This window comes from Carcharhinus amblyrhynchos, chromosome 3 (assembly GCF_965287045.1).
Source record: "Carcharhinus amblyrhynchos chromosome 3, sCarAmb.v2.hapA, whole genome shotgun sequence".
Classification (NCBI taxonomy): Eukaryota; Metazoa; Chordata; class Chondrichthyes; order Carcharhiniformes; family Carcharhinidae; genus Carcharhinus; species Carcharhinus amblyrhynchos.
Window position 1 is genome coordinate 138,573,349 of NC_137326.1, and position 17,820 is coordinate 138,591,168.

The following is a 17,820-nucleotide window of genomic DNA, read 5'->3' on the forward strand; positions in this document are numbered from 1 at the left end:
ACAGTTAGCTGGTGATGCATCTCCTTGTAGTCCAGCAAAGTGATCTCCCACATCAGGCCATCAGATGAAGAACGACCCATTGCTTTTGCTTCTCGAACCTTGAGCAAAGCTGAAAGTAACTATGCCCAGATTAAACCAGAAGCATTTGAGATCACTTTTGGAGTAAGGAAATTCCGTCAATTCCTTGAGAGAGTGTTTACATTGTTAACAGATGATGGTCCATCAATCATTTTTGGATGACAAACGGGAATTCCGTCACTTGCAACAAGTAGAATCCAGACGGGCATGGCTGTTGGCTGCACTTATTGACATGACACCATTCACCATCGACAGTCAAGTCAACATTGTAACATGGATGGACTTTTCAAGATTGTCACTACTGGAAGGGTAGGGGGTTTTAGTTCAGTCGGGCAGCACTTCATGCAGGCTTGAAGGGCCAAAGGGCCTGTTCCTGTGCTGTAATTTTCTTTGTACCAAGAAGCTCTTTGGAATATTCAACAAGTGGTTACCACACCTGTCACTGCTAGTTGCAGAAGAAACACATTCACAGCGAGCGTAGGCTCTCACGCGATGGATGTGGTTTCAGGAGGAAAGGCTTTGGAATTAACACCTACCCTGAAACCCGACTACTCCAGAATAATGGAGCTATCAGTACAGTCAGGATGTCTTCTATAGCTCAGAATGATTCTTCCGCCATTGAGGAAATGGGTGTTAGAGAAGCTACATGAAGGCCACTGTGGAGTTGTACACAAAGAAAACAACAAGAAGTTATTTCTGGTGGCCTGGAGTTGATGTGGAAATTGAAGAAAAAGCCAGAACATTTTCTTCTTTGTGAGTGAGAGTCAGTGTGTGTGGAACCCTTACCCCGGTGAGAGTCAGTATGTGTGGGACTTGTCACCCTTAGCATGACTGCATCTGTGGGAGTGGCCTGAAGAACGTTGGTCCTTTAGAGGATGAGAAAGGGGAGCTAGTGGTAGGGGATGGGGATATGGCTAAGGTCTTGAATAACTTTTTTGTTTCTGTCTTCACGGAGGAGGACGTGAATAATTTGCCGGGTGTTAGCGATGGAAAGGTGGTAGGAATGGAGGGTCTTAATGACATTACTGTTACTAGAGAGGTGGTGCTCGACAGACTGGAGGGGCTGATTGTGGACAAGTCCCCAGGACCGGATGGAATGCATCCGAGGGTTCTGAAAGAAATGGCGGAGGTGATAGTGGATGCCTTGGTGGTTATTTTCCAGACGTCGCTGGATTCCGGGGAAGTGCCGGAAGATTGGAAAACGGCTAATGTTACGCCGTTGTTTAAGAAGGGTGCCAGGCAAAAGGTGGGGAATTATAGGCCGGTTAGTTTAACGTCTGTGGTAGGTAAAATGTTAGAATCCGTCATTAAGCAGGAAATTGCGAGGCATCTTGAAGGGAATTGCTTGATAGGGCGGACGCAACACGGTTTCATTAAAGGGAAGTCGTGTCTGACAAATTTACTGGAGTTCTATGAGGATGTGTCTATGGCAGTGGATAGAGGAGAGCCGGTGGATGTGGTCTTTCTGGATTTTCAGAAGGCGTTTGACAAGGTACCTCACAAGAGGTTATTGCAGAAGGTCAGGGGACATGGAGTTGGGGGTAGGGTGTTAGCGTGGATAGAGGATTGGTTGTCAAATAGGAGGCAGAGAGTGGGGGTCAATGGGTGCTATTCGGATTGGCGGTTGGTGACTAGTGGGGTGCCCCAGGGGTCGGTGCTGGGGCCTCAGCTATTTACCATTTATATAGATGATCTGGAGGAGGGAACCGAGTGCAGGGTGTCGAAATTTGCTGATGACACCAAGATTGATGGAAAGGCAAATTGTGCGGAGGGTGTGGAGAGTCTGCAGAAGGATCTAAATAGGCTGGGCGAATGGGCCAGGAAATGGCAAATGGAATTTAATGTTGGCAAGTGTGAGGTGGTCCACTTTGGTAGGAAGAATGGTAGGAAGGACTATTACTTACGGGGCGAAAAACTGCAGCAGGCGACGGTGCAGAGGGACCTCGGGGTCCTTGTGCATGAGTCGCAAAAACCCAGCTTGCAGGTGCAGCAGGTGGTCAGGAAGGCGAATGGGATGCTGGCCTTCATAGCGAGGGGGATTGAATATAAAAGTAGGGAGGTCTTGCTGCAGCTGTATAGGGCATTGGTGAGGCCGCAGCTGGAGTACTGTGTGCAGTTTTGGGCGCCGCACCTGCGCAAGGATATTTTGGCCTGGAGGGAGTGCAGAGGAGGTTTACTAGGCTGATACCAGAGTTGAGGGGGTTGAGCTATGAGGAGAGGCTGAATAAACTAGGCTTGTACTCGCTAGAGTTTAGAAGAATGAGGGGAGATCTCATTGAGACGTATAAGATGATGAATGGGATGGATAGGATAGAGGTGGAGAGACTCTTCCCGCTCAAAAAAGACAGTAGGACTAGGGGGCACAGCCTCAAGATAAAGGGGAGGCGGTTTAGAACGGAGTTGAGGAGGAACTTCTTCACTCAAAGGGTGGTGAATCTCTGGAATTCTCTGCCCGTTGAAGTGGTGGAGGCTGCCTCGCTAAATATTTTTAAGAAGCGGGTTGATGGGTTTTTGATAAGAGAGGGGATTAAGGGTTATGGGGAGAGGGCGGGAAAGTGGAACTGAGCCACGACAGATCAGCCATGATCTTATTGAATGGCGGGGCAGGCTCGAAGGGCCAGATGGCCTACTCCTGCTCCTATTTCTTATGTTCTTATGTTCTTATGTTCTTTGCTGCTCTGAAATAGCAGGTGCAGCCATTAAATCTTCTGTAATCACCTAAGAAATCAGATGAGGATCTTACTTTAATGACAAGTCCAAAAGGTAGCACTCCCGCAGTACTGACCCTCTGACAGTGCGGCACTCCCTCAGCACTGACCCTCTGACAGTGCGGCACTCCCTCAGCACTGACCCTCTGACAGTGCGGCACTCCCTCAGCACTGACCCCCTGACAGTGCGGCACTCCCTCAGTACTGACACTGGGATCCTTGACCAGGATTATGTCAATTTGGAAAGTATGGTTCAGTACTTTGGTTTTAACCTTTGTGAAACTTTATCTGTAAAAGAATGGGTCCAATCTGAGTCAAGAGCAAGTTCTGTTATTCTCCTTAACCACTGATTCAAGTTGGGAATGAACCACGCGAACACAATCCTGGCATTTTGACCACACTGTAACGATTGGATTAGGCCTTTTGTCTCAATCATTTCTCTGTTTTGGATGATGTCACTTATGCAGTGCACCATGGAGCGTTTTCACACTTTGCCAATGTTAACCTGATGCCAATGTAAATTTGTTCCATTTCTCCTGTGACTGGCTGGGCCTGTGCTCTAGGACACAGCGTAGTTAACGTATTAGCCAGGTCACAATGACCCTGACCCAATTCCCTTGTCTCATGGATTTCAGGGTGTTTGGCTTGAAGTCTATTTGAGCTAATTGTTGGCCAGACAATATGTGCCTTGACTTTTTACATGTTGTATCATTAGATTTGTGCAGCTCACATCCAGCTTCTGCCACAACACTGCAAGGCGACTTAACTAAAAACACAACACTGCACTTTTCAAACTCTCATTCAGGTGAAGCCAATAAATCTTCTCTTGTTTTTCCAAGCTCTGAATGGCAAGTTCTCCATTCCCTTCTGCCTACATTTCCTCTGTCGGATGGTTAGTTCAAGACTTGTCTCCAAACCACTATTCAAAAAGAAGGAAGAGAGAAAACAGGAAAGAACGTAAGAAATAGGAGCAGGAGTAGGCCATCTAGCCCTTCAAGCCTGCCCCGCCATTCAATAAGATCATGGCTGATCTGAAGTGGATCAGTTCCACTTTCCCGCTTTCTCCCCATAACCCTTAATTCCCCGTCTATCAGAAACCTATCTATCCATGACTTAAATACATTCAGCGAGGTAACCTCCACCACTTCAACAGGCAGAGAATTCCAGAGATTCACCACCCTTTGAGTGAAGAAGTTCCTCCTCAACTCTGATCTAAACTGTACCCCCTTTATCTTGAGGCTGTGAATGAGAGCTAAGACTGGTTAGCCTAACACCAGTCATTGGGGAGATGCAAGATTCTGTCACATCATAAGGACACCTAGAAAAGTCATAACATAGTTAGGCAGCCAAAAGCTTTCAGAAAAGGAAATCACGCTTGAGAAATCTCATATTGTTGAGGATGGAATGAGGAAACCAATGGGTTTAATGCTTTAGAAGTTTAGAATAAAGCATTTGATAAGATGCCATTGAAACGGTTGTTGCAGAAGATACGGGCCCGTAGAGTAGTAGCTTTTTATTTGTTCATGGGATGAACAAGCTGCTGGTTAGGCCAATATTGCCCATCCCTAATTGCCCCTTGTGAAGGTGGTAAGGAGTTGCCACCTTGAACTGGTGCAGTCCACGTGGTGTAGTTACACCCACAGCGCTGTTAGGGAGGGGCTTCCAGGGTCTTGACCCAGTGACAGTGAAGGAACAGCCAATAGATTACCAAGTCAGGATGGTGAGTGGCTTGGGGGGTAATTTGTTGCTCAGAAGGAGGCACTTTGACCCACTGTACTTGGGCTGGCTCTTTGAATTAGTCCCGCTTTGTTCTGCCATTTCCTATAACCTGTTCTAATTCCCTTTTGATAGTTACTGCGGGTAAGTTTCTCAAATCCGCTTGTCCAAAACACCGGAACTGTTTGAAAGCTGAACATTTAAAAAATGTTACATTCATCAATTTCAAATGAATAAAGTTTTAAACCAAATTGGACAATTCAGTGTAAACCAATGAGGTGCTGTCCTTATTATCCACTTCACCATCTATTCACCATGGTTAGCACTACTGCCAAGGACCTGAGTTCGATTCCTGTCTTGGGTCACTGTGCGTGTGGAGTTTGCATGTTATCCCTGTGTAGGTTTCCTCTGTGTACTCCAGTTTCCTCCCACAGTCCGAAAGACGTGCTGGTTAGGTGCATGGACTGTGCTAATTTCTCTCTCAATGCACCCGAACAGGTGCCTGAGTGTGGTCACCAGGAGATTTTCATAGTAACTTCATTGCAGTGTTAAAGTAAGCCAACTTGTGACACTAATAAATGAATTCCAACACTCCAAGTGATCCTTGACCACACACAGCCCAGCTTGGACCAAACAGTTTGAAATCCGGCAAGCCACAATCCGACCAGCTTTTGTTTTAATGTTACTCGACAATGTACCTGTCCTTCAACTGCATTTTCAGGCAGTGTGTTCCAAATTGCAATAACTTACAGCGTAATAAACAACACATTTCCCTTCTTCTTAAATCTGTACCTGAGATAGTTCATAAAGCCTCCAGAGCTTCGATTAAAAGATCAGCTTGGTGTAAAACTAGCTGATGAATAGGTATTGCTTGCTTTACAAGCTGTGTCTCTTCATGTGCGAATGCTGAGATTGTTGAGTTGGGAGAGGATACACAGAAGCAGGAAGTCAATCACTGTATCGCTCTCTTTGCACAGATCAAACCAACTTGTCACCAAGTGAAAGGTTAGTGTAACCATCATGCTAACTGAACATTTCACATCGCGTGGTCAATACACCTTGTTCAGTTAACCCTCAGTTAAACCAATATTAATTTGTTAAAAAGTGTGGCAGTAGGTTTACAGTAAAGTGCCTGTGTGCGAATGTGTGACAATACTCAGAAGCACAGTTAATTATCCTGTCCTTCCTCACTTCTTGCTCAAGGGAGCTGTTTGAGCTTTATAACACAGAAATACCACACAGGTGGTGACAGGCCTGTCACTGTATAACACAGACATACAGTACTGGTGGGGACGGGTCTGTCACTGTATAACACTGGGGTATAGTACTGATGGGGACGGGTCTGTCACTGTATAACACTGGGGTACAGTACTGGTGGGGACGGGTCTGTCGCTGTATAACACAGAAATACAGTACTGGTAGGGACGGGTCTGTCACTGTATAACACTGGGGTACAGTACTGGTGGGGACGGGTCTGTCGCTGTAAAACACTGGGGTACAGTACTGGTGGGGACGGGTCTGTCGCTGTATAACACTGGGGTACAGTGCTGGTGGGGACGGGTCTGTCGCTGTATAACACTGGGGTACAGTGCTGGTGGGGACGGGTCTGTCGCTGTATAACACTGGGGTACAGTGCTGGTGGGGACGGGTCTGTCGCTGTATAACACTGGGGTACAGTGCTGGTGGGTACGGGTCTGTCGCTGTATAACACTGGGGTACAGTACTGGTGGGTACGGGTCTGTCGCTGTATAACACTGGGGTACAGTACTGGTGGGTACGGGTCTGTCGCTGTATAACACTGGGGTACAGTACTGGTGGGTACGGGTCTGTCGCTGTATAACACTGGGGTACAGTACTGGTGGGTACGGGTCTGTCGCTGTATAACACTGGGGTACAGTACTGGTGGGGACGGGTCTGTCGCTGTATAACACAGAAATACAGTACTGGTAGGGACGGGTCTGTCACTGTATAACACTGGGGTACAGTACTGGTGGGGACGGGTCTGTCGCTGTATAACACTGGGGTACAGTACTGGTGGGGACGGGTCTGTCGCTGTATAACACAGAAATACAGTACTGGTAGGGACGGGTCTGTCACTGTATAACACTGGGGTACAGTACTGGTGGGGACGGGTCTGTTGCTGTATAACACTGGGGTACAGTACTGGTGGGTACGGGTCTGTCGCTGTATAACACTGGGGTACAGTGCTGGTGGGGACGGGTCTGTCGCTGTATAACACTGGGGTACAGTGCTGGTGGGTACGGGTCTGTCGCTGTATAACACTGGGGTACAGTACTGGTGGGTACGGGTCTGTCGCTGTATAACACTGGGGTACAGTACTGGTGGGTACGGGTCTGTCGCTGTATAACACTGGGGTACAGTACTGGTGGGTACGGGTCTGTCGCTGTATAACACTGGGGTACAGTGCTGGTGGGGACGGGTCTGTCGCTGTATAACACTGGGGTACAGTGCTGGTGGGGACGGGTCTGTCGCTGTATAACACTGGGGTACAGTGCTGGTGGGGACGGGTCTGTCGCTGTATAACACTGGGGTACAGTGCTGGTGGGTACGGGTCTGTCGCTGTATAACACTGGGGTACAGTACTGGTGGGTACGGGTCTGTCGCTGTATAACACTGGGGTACAGTACTGGTGGGGACGGGTCTGTCGCTGTATAACACTGGGGTACAGTACAGGTGGGGACGGGTCTGTCGCTGTATAACACTGGGGTGCAGTACTGGTGGGGACGGGTCTGTCGCTGTATAACACTGGGGTACAGTACTGGTGGGGACGGGTCTGTCGCTGTATAACACAGAAATACAGTACTGGTAGGGATGGGTCTGTCACTGTATAACACAGAAATACAGTACTGGTAGGGATGGGTCTGTCACTGTATAACACTGGGGTACAGTACTGCTGGGGACGGGTCTGTCGCTGTATGACACTGGGGTACAGTACTGGTGGGGACGGGTCTGTCACTGTATAACACTGGGATACAGTACTGCTGGGGACGGGTCTGTCGCTGTATAACACTGGGGTACAGTACTGATGGGGACGGGTCTGTCACTGTATAACGCTGGGGTACAGTACTGGTGGGGACGGGTCTGTCACTCTATAACACTGGGGTACAGTACTGGTGGGGACGGGTCTGTCAGTGTATAACACTGGGGTACAGTACTGGTGGGGATGGGTCTGTCACTGTATAACACTGGGGTACAGTACTGGTGGGGACGGGTCTGTCAGTGTATAACACTGGGGTACAGTATTGGTGGATACATGCTTGTCAGTGCATATTGATGGTGGAGACCAGCATTTCTGTGCAAAAGGTAAGGTTGAAGCACTTGCAACAATCCTCAGCCAGAAGTGCCGAGTGGATGATTTGGTCCAGAACTTCAAGTTTTTAGGTGTCCAGATCACCAACAACCTGTCCTGGTACCCCCCCCCCCCCCCATGCCGACACTATAGTTGAGAAAGCCCACCAATGCCTCTACTTTCTCAGAAGACTAAGGAAATTTGGCATGCCTGCTATGATTCATGAATTTTTACAGATGCTCCACAGAAAGTATTCTTTCTGGTTCTATCACAGCTTGGTATGGGCTCCTGCTGTGCCCAAGACCTCAAGAAACTACAAAAAGTCATGAATGCAGCCCAGTCCATCATATAAACCAGCCCCCCATCCATTGACTCTGTCTACACTTCCCGCTGCCTCGGAAAAGCAGCCAGCATAATCCAGGACACCCCCACACACCCCAGGTATTCTCTCTTCCAACTTCTTCCATCGGGAAAAAGATACAAAAATCTGAGGTCATAAACCAACCGATTCAAGAACAGCTTCTTCCCTGCTACTGTCAGACTTTTGAATGGACTTACCTTGCATTAAGTTGATCTTTCTCTGCACCCTAGCTATGATTGTAACACTACATTCTGAACTCTCTACTTCTCCAAGAACAGTATGCTTTGTTTCTATTGTATGCAAGAAACAATACTTTTCAAAGTATACTAATACATTTGACAAATCAAAATTAAAAATCCCCTTGTCGCCACACTCTGGGTACACTGAGGGAGAATTTAGCATAGCCATTGCATCTAACCAGCACAGAGGAAGTAGCCTTTTGCGCGCTACCTTATTGAACACTTTTTGGAAATCCAGGTATATCGGAATCAGAGAGTCCCTACAATGCAGGAGGCCATTTGGCCCATTGTGTCCACACTGACTCTGAAAAAGCACCTCACCCTGGCTATCCATAGAACCATAGAACCCGACAGTGCAGAAAGAGGCCCTTCGGCCCATCGAGTCTGCACCAAACACAATCCCACCCAGGCCCAACTCCCATATCCCTACATATTTTACCCACTAATCCCTCTAACCTAAGCATCTCAGGACAGTAAGGGCAATTTTAGCACAGCCAATTAACCTAACCCGCACATCTTTGGACTTAATCCCACCTACCAATCCCTATAACCCCATGTATTTATGGCCAATCCACCTAATCCATGCTTTGTGTCAGCTTTCATGGTAAAGTTAAAATAAAAGTAAAATTTATTTATTAGTCACAAATAAGATTTACATTAACACTGCAGCGATGTTACTGTGAAATTCCCCTAATCACCACACTCCAGCAACTGTTCGGGTCAGTGCACATAATCAACACATCTTTCAGATGGTGGGAGGAAACTGGAGAACCCGGAGGAAAGCCATGTAGACGTGGGGAGAATTTGCGAACTCCACGCAGACAGTGACCCAAGCCAGGAATCAAACCCGAGCCCCTGGCACTATGAGGCAGCAGTGCTAACCATTGTGCTGCCCAAGTGGAAGATGCTTATAGCATTCCATAACTAATAAATAATTATTGGAGAAAAATTACTAGTGAAACTTGTGGCTGAAGGCTGATAAATCCCCTGCACCTGATGGGTTGCATCACAGGATATTAAAGGAAGTAGCGACAGAGATAGTGGGTGCACAGGTTGTAATCTTTAAAGAATCCTGAAATTTTGGAAAAGTCTCAAAGGATTGGATAACTGCCAATGTACAAACCTTATTCAAAAAGGGAGACAAAAAAAAATGTAATCATGGGCCAGTTAGCTTAATGTGTGTCATTGGGAAAATGTTAAGAATATTATAAAGAATAGCAGAGCATTTAGAAATATATAATCCAGCAGAATCAGCATAGCTTCAGGAAAGGGAAATTTATTAGAATTCTTTGAGGTGGTAGTGACCAGGATAAAGCAGAACTGGTCGACATGTGGCAGCACAGTGGTTAGCAATGGTGCCTCACAGCGTCAGAGACCTGGGTTCAATTCCAACCTTGAACACTATTTATGCTGTGTTTGCATGTTCTCCCCGTGTCTGTGTGTGTTTCCTCCAGTTTCCTCCCGCAGTCCAAAAATATGCAGGTTAGTTGGATTAGCTCGTCAATTTCCCCTTAGTGTTCCCCAACAGGCAAGATTGTTCTCTTCCTGTTGGGGAACACTTCAGCAGTCACAGGCATTCGGTCTCTGATCTTTGGGTAAGCATTCTCCAAGGCGGCCTTCACCACACATGGCAGCCCAGAATCGCTGAGCAGAGACTGATAGCCAAGTTCCGCACATATGAGGGCAGCCTCAACCGGGATCTTGGGTTCATGTCACACTATCTGTAACGCCCACAACTTGCCTGGACTTGTAAAATCTCAATGTCCTGTTGGAGATAATACACATCTCTTTAACCTGTGCTTAATGCTCTCTCCACTCATATTGTCTGTATCTTTAAGACTTGATTAGCTGTAAAGACTCACATTCCAATCATTATTCTGTAAATTGAGTTTGTGTCTTTATATGCCCTGTTTGTGAACAGAACTCCCACTCAACTGACGAAGGGGCAGCACTCTGAAAGGTAGTGGCTTTTGCTACCAATTAAACCTGTTGGACTTTAACCTGGTGTTGTGAGATTTCTTACTGTGCTTACCCCAGTCCAATGCTGGCATCTCCACATCACTCGGGATTGAAGCAGTTTATCATGGGCTGAAATTGGAGCAAGTGATTTTGTTAACAAAATACCTCTCTAAAACTGTCTAAGTTAGTAAGGTGGTTAAGCTGCTTGAACGGGGAAATTCCGCATTTCAATGAACAGTAATTTAATATGCCCCCTCAGCAGTGTGCTCACTACTGTCACACAACACCTAAACACTGGTACTATTTGAGGTCAGCACTGCATCCTTCTCAGGTTCAATATTTATCATTTCCGTTTGGGATCTGAGTTCTTTATCTTCAGGGGAGTTGCCTCTCTTTGCTCTATCTACTTGTGTGACAGTAGAACCAAAGGTACATTGATAGGATCCTGTTATGACAGGAACTGAGTGCTCTCTTTGACGTCTTCTAGTTAAGATTGTATAAACCAGTATCTAAACATAGAGGGCCCGGCTGTAATGAAAACCACTTCTTCCTCTTGAATTCAGCAATAAAATAACGGACTCACAGCACTCTTTCACATTGGTGGATTGTGTCAAATGGGATTTTCAAAATTACTTTCCAACCTGAGCAATAACTGCTGGTAATGCTGCTGTTTTATGGCCTTCTGATGTGGAGATGCCGGTGTTGGAATGGGGTAAACACAGTAAGAAGTTTCACAACACCAGGTTATAAAGTCCAACCCTTTAACCTGGTGTTGTGAGACTTCTTCCTGGGTTATGGCTTTCTGCCCCGGCTACAGGCTGCTGCCTTCTCCTAACCCGACTCCAGTGTCAACCTTTCACTGTGGGTCTGGTGTCACGTGTAGGCCAGACTGGGTAAGTTCAGCAGATTTCCTTCCCTAAAGGACATTAGTGAACCAGATGGGGTTTTTTACAACAGTTGATTCATGGTCATTAGACTTTTAATTTCAGATTTTTATTGACTCACCTGACAAAGGGGTAGTGCTCCAAAAGTTCATGATTCCAAATAAACCTATTGGACTTTAATCTGGTGTTGTAAGATCCCTTACTGTGCCCACCATACTCCAACACTGGCATCTTCACATCAAGATTTTTATTGAATTCGAATGTCACCATCAGCCATGGTGGGATTTGAACCCGGGTCTCCAGAGCATTACACTGGGCCGCTGGATTACTAGTCCAGTGACAACACCACAAGGCCACTGCTTCCCCTTTTCTGACATTACACCACTGGTAACATCAAATCCCAAAATGGGACACAAAACCTTATCCATAAAAGACATAAAATAATTTGTTTGCTCCCTGCAAATATGGATATCAAGATTCAACAACATTGACAGTGTCGCTGGTTGTTAATGTTCAAATCCAAACTAATCCTCTGTTCATCGAGGGGACTTGCTGCAGTTGGGCAAAACTTCAGTACAGTTCACGTTCAGATTAAGCCAGTTTTGTGCTGTGTATCGAGAGGCAGGGTGTACCCAAATCAGTTTCTACACTGATTTAGATTCTACTGGATTAATCAGCACCCCTGAATTTGTGAAAAATTCATTGAAGGGGCGTGGACATCGCTGACAAAGCCAGCAGTTATTACAATCATTCTGAAATACCATCAATAAGGTGGTGCAGTGCTAATTATTGGGTTCCTCCTGTGGCCCACTGGTATAGATCACTGAACTGATAAATACTTTGGGCTTCCAGGCTTGAATCCCACCACAGGAGATGGTCAATTATCCTGTGGCAGAAATGGGTGAGCTGAAAAAGTTGGACCTGCTGATGAGCTTGCTGAACTATTTCAGATGTTAGTTAAACTTTAGTTTGGGGGTGATAACCTCGTAGTAATGCAACTGGTCTAGTAGCACACAGGCTTTGGACAAATGCTGTGGCTTCACCAAGTTCACCTGCCACTCTGATAACTGGAAAATTTCAATCTTATTTAACAAAATATTGAACCTCTCATTAACAATGATCATAATAACAATGGATTATTGTAAAATTTCATCGGGTTTACAATGTCCCTCAGGGGAGGAAGTCTGCTGTCTGCCTCACTAATATCTGTGCCAAAATTAGGAGAGCTATCTCAAAGCTGGGCCCAGCAATCATCAATTCCCCAAATCATACCTTACAATGTTTCCACTGTCCGAGTACATCCGATCCTGATGTGGAGACGTCAGCGTTGGACTGGGGTAAACACAGTAAGAAGTCTCACAAACACCAGGTTAAAGTCCAACAGGTTTATTTGTATCAAATACCATTAGCTTTCAGAACTGGCTGTTTCTTCGTCAGGTTCGTCAGAACTCCTACCCACCTGATGAAGGAACAGCCAGTTCCAAAAGCCATTGGTATTTGCTACAAATAAACCTGTTGGAATTTGACCTGGTGATGTGAGACTTACTGTGTACATTCTATCCCGCCAGCAGGGCAAACCCACCAGAGTTAAGAACTTAAGAAATAGGAGCAGGAGTGGGCCATCTAGCCCCTCGAGCCTGCCCCGCCATTCAATAAGATCATGGCTGATCTGAAGTGGATCAGTTCCACTTACCTACCTGCTCCCTATCGAGTTGGCAGCAAAGAAATATACAATCGGGAAGGAATGTCCCATGGGGTCCTCAACATTAACTCTGGGCTGCATGAGTTTTCATAGCATCAGGTCAAACATCCTGTTAATTAACCTACTGCCATCTGTCAGCTGACGAACCACTGCTCCTCCATGTTGAAACTGAAAAGAAGCACCGAGGGTGGCGAAGGCACAGAATGTACTCTGGGCCACGGCTTTCCATGTAGCTCATCAGCATCACTACTGACCGAGTCCCGAAGGATGTATCTGCCAGATAGGCCAGGAGGTGAGAGAACCAACTAAAGGGAGAAACTTACCGACCACAGCCAGCTTGTGTGTTTAAAGGGATTGCGTGTTACTGAGACCTGTATATCTCAAGATGTACTTTGTAACCTGGGTTAACCTTAAAATCTGTGCATATTTATGAGGCTAAAGGGGAAAATAAAACATTTGTATCATAATCAAATTTACACGTTTAGTAAATTGTTTTTGTTAGAATTAGTGGTCCTGTGACTCTGTTCCTTCCCATTTGGGAAGTAACATTTATGCCACACAACTGCCAGGCAACGACCATCACCAACAAGAGGGAATCTAACACTCTCCCCCTGACATTCAATGGCATTCCATTGCTGAATCCCCCACTATCACTATCCCAGGAGTTACCATTGATCAGAAAAAGCTTTCCACTGTCTACAAGGTATAAGTCAGTCAGGAGTGGGATGGGATGGCATTGGGTGGGATGGGATTGCCTAGATGAGTGCAGCTCCAACAACAGCACAAGAATCTCAACATCATCATGGACAAAGTCACCTGCTCGATTGGCACCTCATCTACAAACATTCACCCCTTCCATGCTCAGTGGCAGCAATGTGTACCATCTACATGTGGAGAGGTGGTGGCACAGTCACTGGACAAATAATTCAAACTGAGGGTAATGCTCTGAGGATCAGGGTTCAAATCTGATGGTGGAATTTGAATTCAGCAAAATTCTGAAGTAAAAAAAACACAAAAAACCATAAATCTATGGACTCTAGTTAAAAAAAACACCTGATTCCATTTGCTGTTCTCACCTGGTCTGGCCAACATACGATTCCACTCCCATAGCAACGTGGCTGACTCATAAACGCCCTTTGAAATGGCCTAACAAGCCGATTGATTCAAGGGCAATTAGGGATAGGTAATAAACACTGGCCTAGCCAGATCCGCTCACACCCTGTAAACGGACTTTAAAAAAAAATGCACTCCAGCAACTCACCAAGGCTGTTTAGACTGCACCTTCCAAGCTCATGACTGCTACCATCTAGAACAGGGGTCTCCAAACTAGGGCCCGCGGGTCACATCCAGCCCGCAGGAGGCTGCATCCGGATCGGAGTTTGGAGACCGCTGCTCTGGAAGGACAAGAGCCACAGCTGCAAGTTCCCTCCAAGGCATTCAAATCCTGACCTGGAAATATATCACGATTCCTTTATTGTAACTGGGTCAAAGTCCTGGAACTCCCTCCCTAAAGCTACTTTTGTTTTTAAAAGGTGGAGGTAAATAGATTCTTGTTAGGCAAGCAAATTGGTTATTGGGGTAGATGGGAATGTGGAACTCAAAACACGAAACACAAACAGATCAGCCGTGATATTGATTTGCAGAACAGTCCTGATGGGTTGAATGGTCTACTTCTGCTCTCACTTTGTATGTTCACATGTAACACTCCATGTGGCACAATGATGCTGCCTGCCAGATTCAAACTATTCTGCAGGATGAGTGGGAAACTATTCAACCTATGACACCTCCATTCCAGTACCAATACTATCCTGACCTGTCATTGAGCTGCAGTCTGCAGACAATGTTTGCATCTGTGCGCACTCAAGGACTGAGCTCCAACCATCAGCAGCACATTCATGAAGGTTTTATAAAAGAAAAGCCTTTAGGTTGAAGGTCCAGAAGACCAAGGTCCTCTACCAGCCTTCCCCCACTGTGCAATACTACTGTCTGCCTATCAAGATTCACAGCAAACTATTGGACAACATTGATCAATTGTCATCTTTGGAGCCTCCTCGCAGAAATGGCATAGACAATGAAACTCAACTGCATCCAGTGTGTCAGTGTAGCCTTTGGCTATCCGAAGAAAAGAGAGTTTGATGATAAAGACCTCAAACCTTGCACCAAGCTCAAGGTGCAGTACTATATGCCCCCCTGCATGCATCAGGGAGATTGAGTGCAACAGATACCTTAAATCCCTGTATTAATATCATCAGTAAAATCTCCACAAAGTCCTGCAAATTCAGTGGTGGAATAGGTGCTCCAGAATCAGTGTCCTTTCTCAGGTCAACATCTCCCGTATCGAGCCACTGGTTATGAATAATCAGTAATGGTGGGTGGGCCACATCATCCACGAGTCTGAAACAAGACTCCCAAAACACACTGTCCTTTGAGTTTCTTCACAGCAAACCCATTCTTTCCCACTTATCAGGACAATACAGGAATTTCAGGGATGTCTCAAAGTCTCCCTGAAAAAATACAACATTCCCCACCCATTTGTGGGAATTACATGCGACTTCCCAAACTGGAAAAGAACATCTCTGACAGGCCCAGATAGAGTGCTAACAGCAGAGGGAATGGACCAAGATCCAAGTTTCCCACTTACTCTCCTTAACAAACACTAGCTGCCCCACCCATGGCACAGTGTACAGATACAGCATTGGATTTAAGTCACCTCAGGATCCATAACCCTGGAGTGATGAAAGTCATCCTCGATCCCAAGATATTGCCTAAGAGGAGGGACCTTACTGAGGATGTATCTGCTTTGCCTCCAGATACATCATCATTCTTGTAAAACTGAGCTGAAATCAGCCAACAGCACAGGCCAGCATCAAAACCAGGTTATCAGCTATGCCTCAGTGAAAACTCTGTCTCCGAGTCAGATGATCATGGGTTTCAACTTCCGCTTTGGAGAGATATGCACAAAACCTAGGTGACAATTATAATTAGAGCCAACATGGTTTTTATAAAAGAGAAATTGTACTTTGACAGATCTGTCAGGATTTTTGTGTAACTAACTTAAGGGGAACGAGTGGATGTAGCTTACTTTGCTTCTGAAGGATAACACAACAATCAGTATTTGGGCTCAGCTATTTACAATCTTTATTAATGACTTGGATGAAGGAACCAAGTGCAATGTATTGATTTTTATTGATGATATAAAGCTAAGTGAGGTGTGAGGATACAAAGAGGTAGAAATCCCATTGGAACAATGGCCTGAAATGGATAGTGACTGTCACACACAACAGGCTCAATATTCACTTCGTTGTAGTTAACTGCTGTTCCTATTCCTTACTCTTACCTTCTAACTCTGCTGCTCCACCCAGGACAAAGGTAGTAGCAGGCAACTGGCAATATCACCACCTAGTCTTGCCAATGACACCCACATCCCATGAAAGGGTAACAGGAAAAATAATATACTGACTGATTCTAAATCCTAATCAAACACACAAACTTCTCCTGGTCATTTAAGTTCAAAGTAGCGAGAGAACCAGACATCTTGGCTTGAATTTTAATCAGCAATATTGATTTTAAGGAGTGTGTCCAGATATTGCATGGCTGCCTTCAAAATTCCAGAGTTCCCACTCATTTTAAGGGTGTTCTTGCAACTCTTGTAATGGGTTGATATATACACCAACCAACCTCGTGTCAGACCAGGTTTAACCTGTGTGAAATGCTGTAGCTAGAACATTCCCACCTTCTTAAGTCCAAACACTCAGATCAAGTTCCTTTGTCATAAATTGGGTTTGTTGGTTCCTGCCAAAAGGACGACATCAGTATAGATGCCAAACAAAGACAAATCAGGATCCAGCATTATGTTGAATAGCTTGCCAGCATTCACTCTGCAGGCAGAATGGAGACTTGGGTGAAGTATATTGGGCGTAACGCACCTCCCAATACCAACCTGCAGGAATTGAGGGGAGAAAATCAACACAAAATCTGCTCGAGACAGGCTTTGCTCATCTAACTATGCATAGTTTGAATGCTAAAAAACTGAAACGGGGATTTCAAAAACCTACAAAGGTAGTGAAGAACCATTTGATAATGGAATTGTACCTGGGTTGTGTGGCCTGCCTGAGAGAAGATAAATTATAAGTGATTTGATATTCAATTGCTTCCTGGAAATTTTCAGCTGAGTTGACGTGTAGTCTTAGGTACTGCCACTAATTGTGAATATAAGTGTGTCAAAAGCAGCAACCACTTTAAGCAAAAACTGTTAATTCAGAACAGAAAGAGTCTTGCTCTGGACTGAGCAACACAGTCAATTCTTTTCAGAATTACCCTGGCAAGAGGCAGAAGCCATAGTTAAAATGTTTAGATGCTCATGTCACTATCTAATCCACAGCCAGATCAATGATACTATCCATCACAACTGTCCAAGTTCTGACATTCCCAGCATTAAGCAGAAATTTTTTGCCATGCACCATGGACCAATTTCTCTGGACTTTAATCAAGCTCCTTCAGAGGTGCACTGCATCCTGAGATTTTATTGCTTTAAAAAGTACTTGTGCTTGAACTGCAATCTGTGAATTTCTAGATTACTATATCAGCAGCCGTGCAAAGTGCGTTAAACTGCCCTGCCGTCTCAAGGTATCTATTCTTCATGTCTGTGGCCAACCTGCACGGTAGGTAGCTATGGTCCATGATGGACCAGAAACATCTCTGTTAGACAGAAACAATTCTCTCCGTATAGTTTATGGGGCACTGCTCGGCACCAAGCTTGATTTCCGTTGTAAATAGAACTGAACCTACACTGTTGGTGTTATTCTGAACCACATGCTAGCCATCCAGTTAACTGAGCTCATCAGTCTCCCAGGTTACATGGAA

General features: G+C 45.5%; 1 protein-coding gene across 1 annotated transcript in view; it reads right to left on the reverse strand.

The window, feature by feature from the left end:
• Positions 1 to 287, reverse strand: part of LOC145341293 (PHD finger protein 13-like) — a 22,979-nt gene extending 22,692 nt beyond the window's left edge. Inside the window, exons 1-2 of the mRNA XM_080186214.1 lie at positions 201 to 287; positions 3 to 119 (exon numbers count right to left, since the gene is read on the reverse strand). Coding sequence (XP_080042340.1) covers positions 3 to 119; positions 201 to 287 — 204 coding nt within the window. The remainder of the gene's footprint in view (positions 1 to 2; positions 120 to 200) is intronic.
• Positions 288 to 17,820: the final 17,533 nt, after the last annotated feature.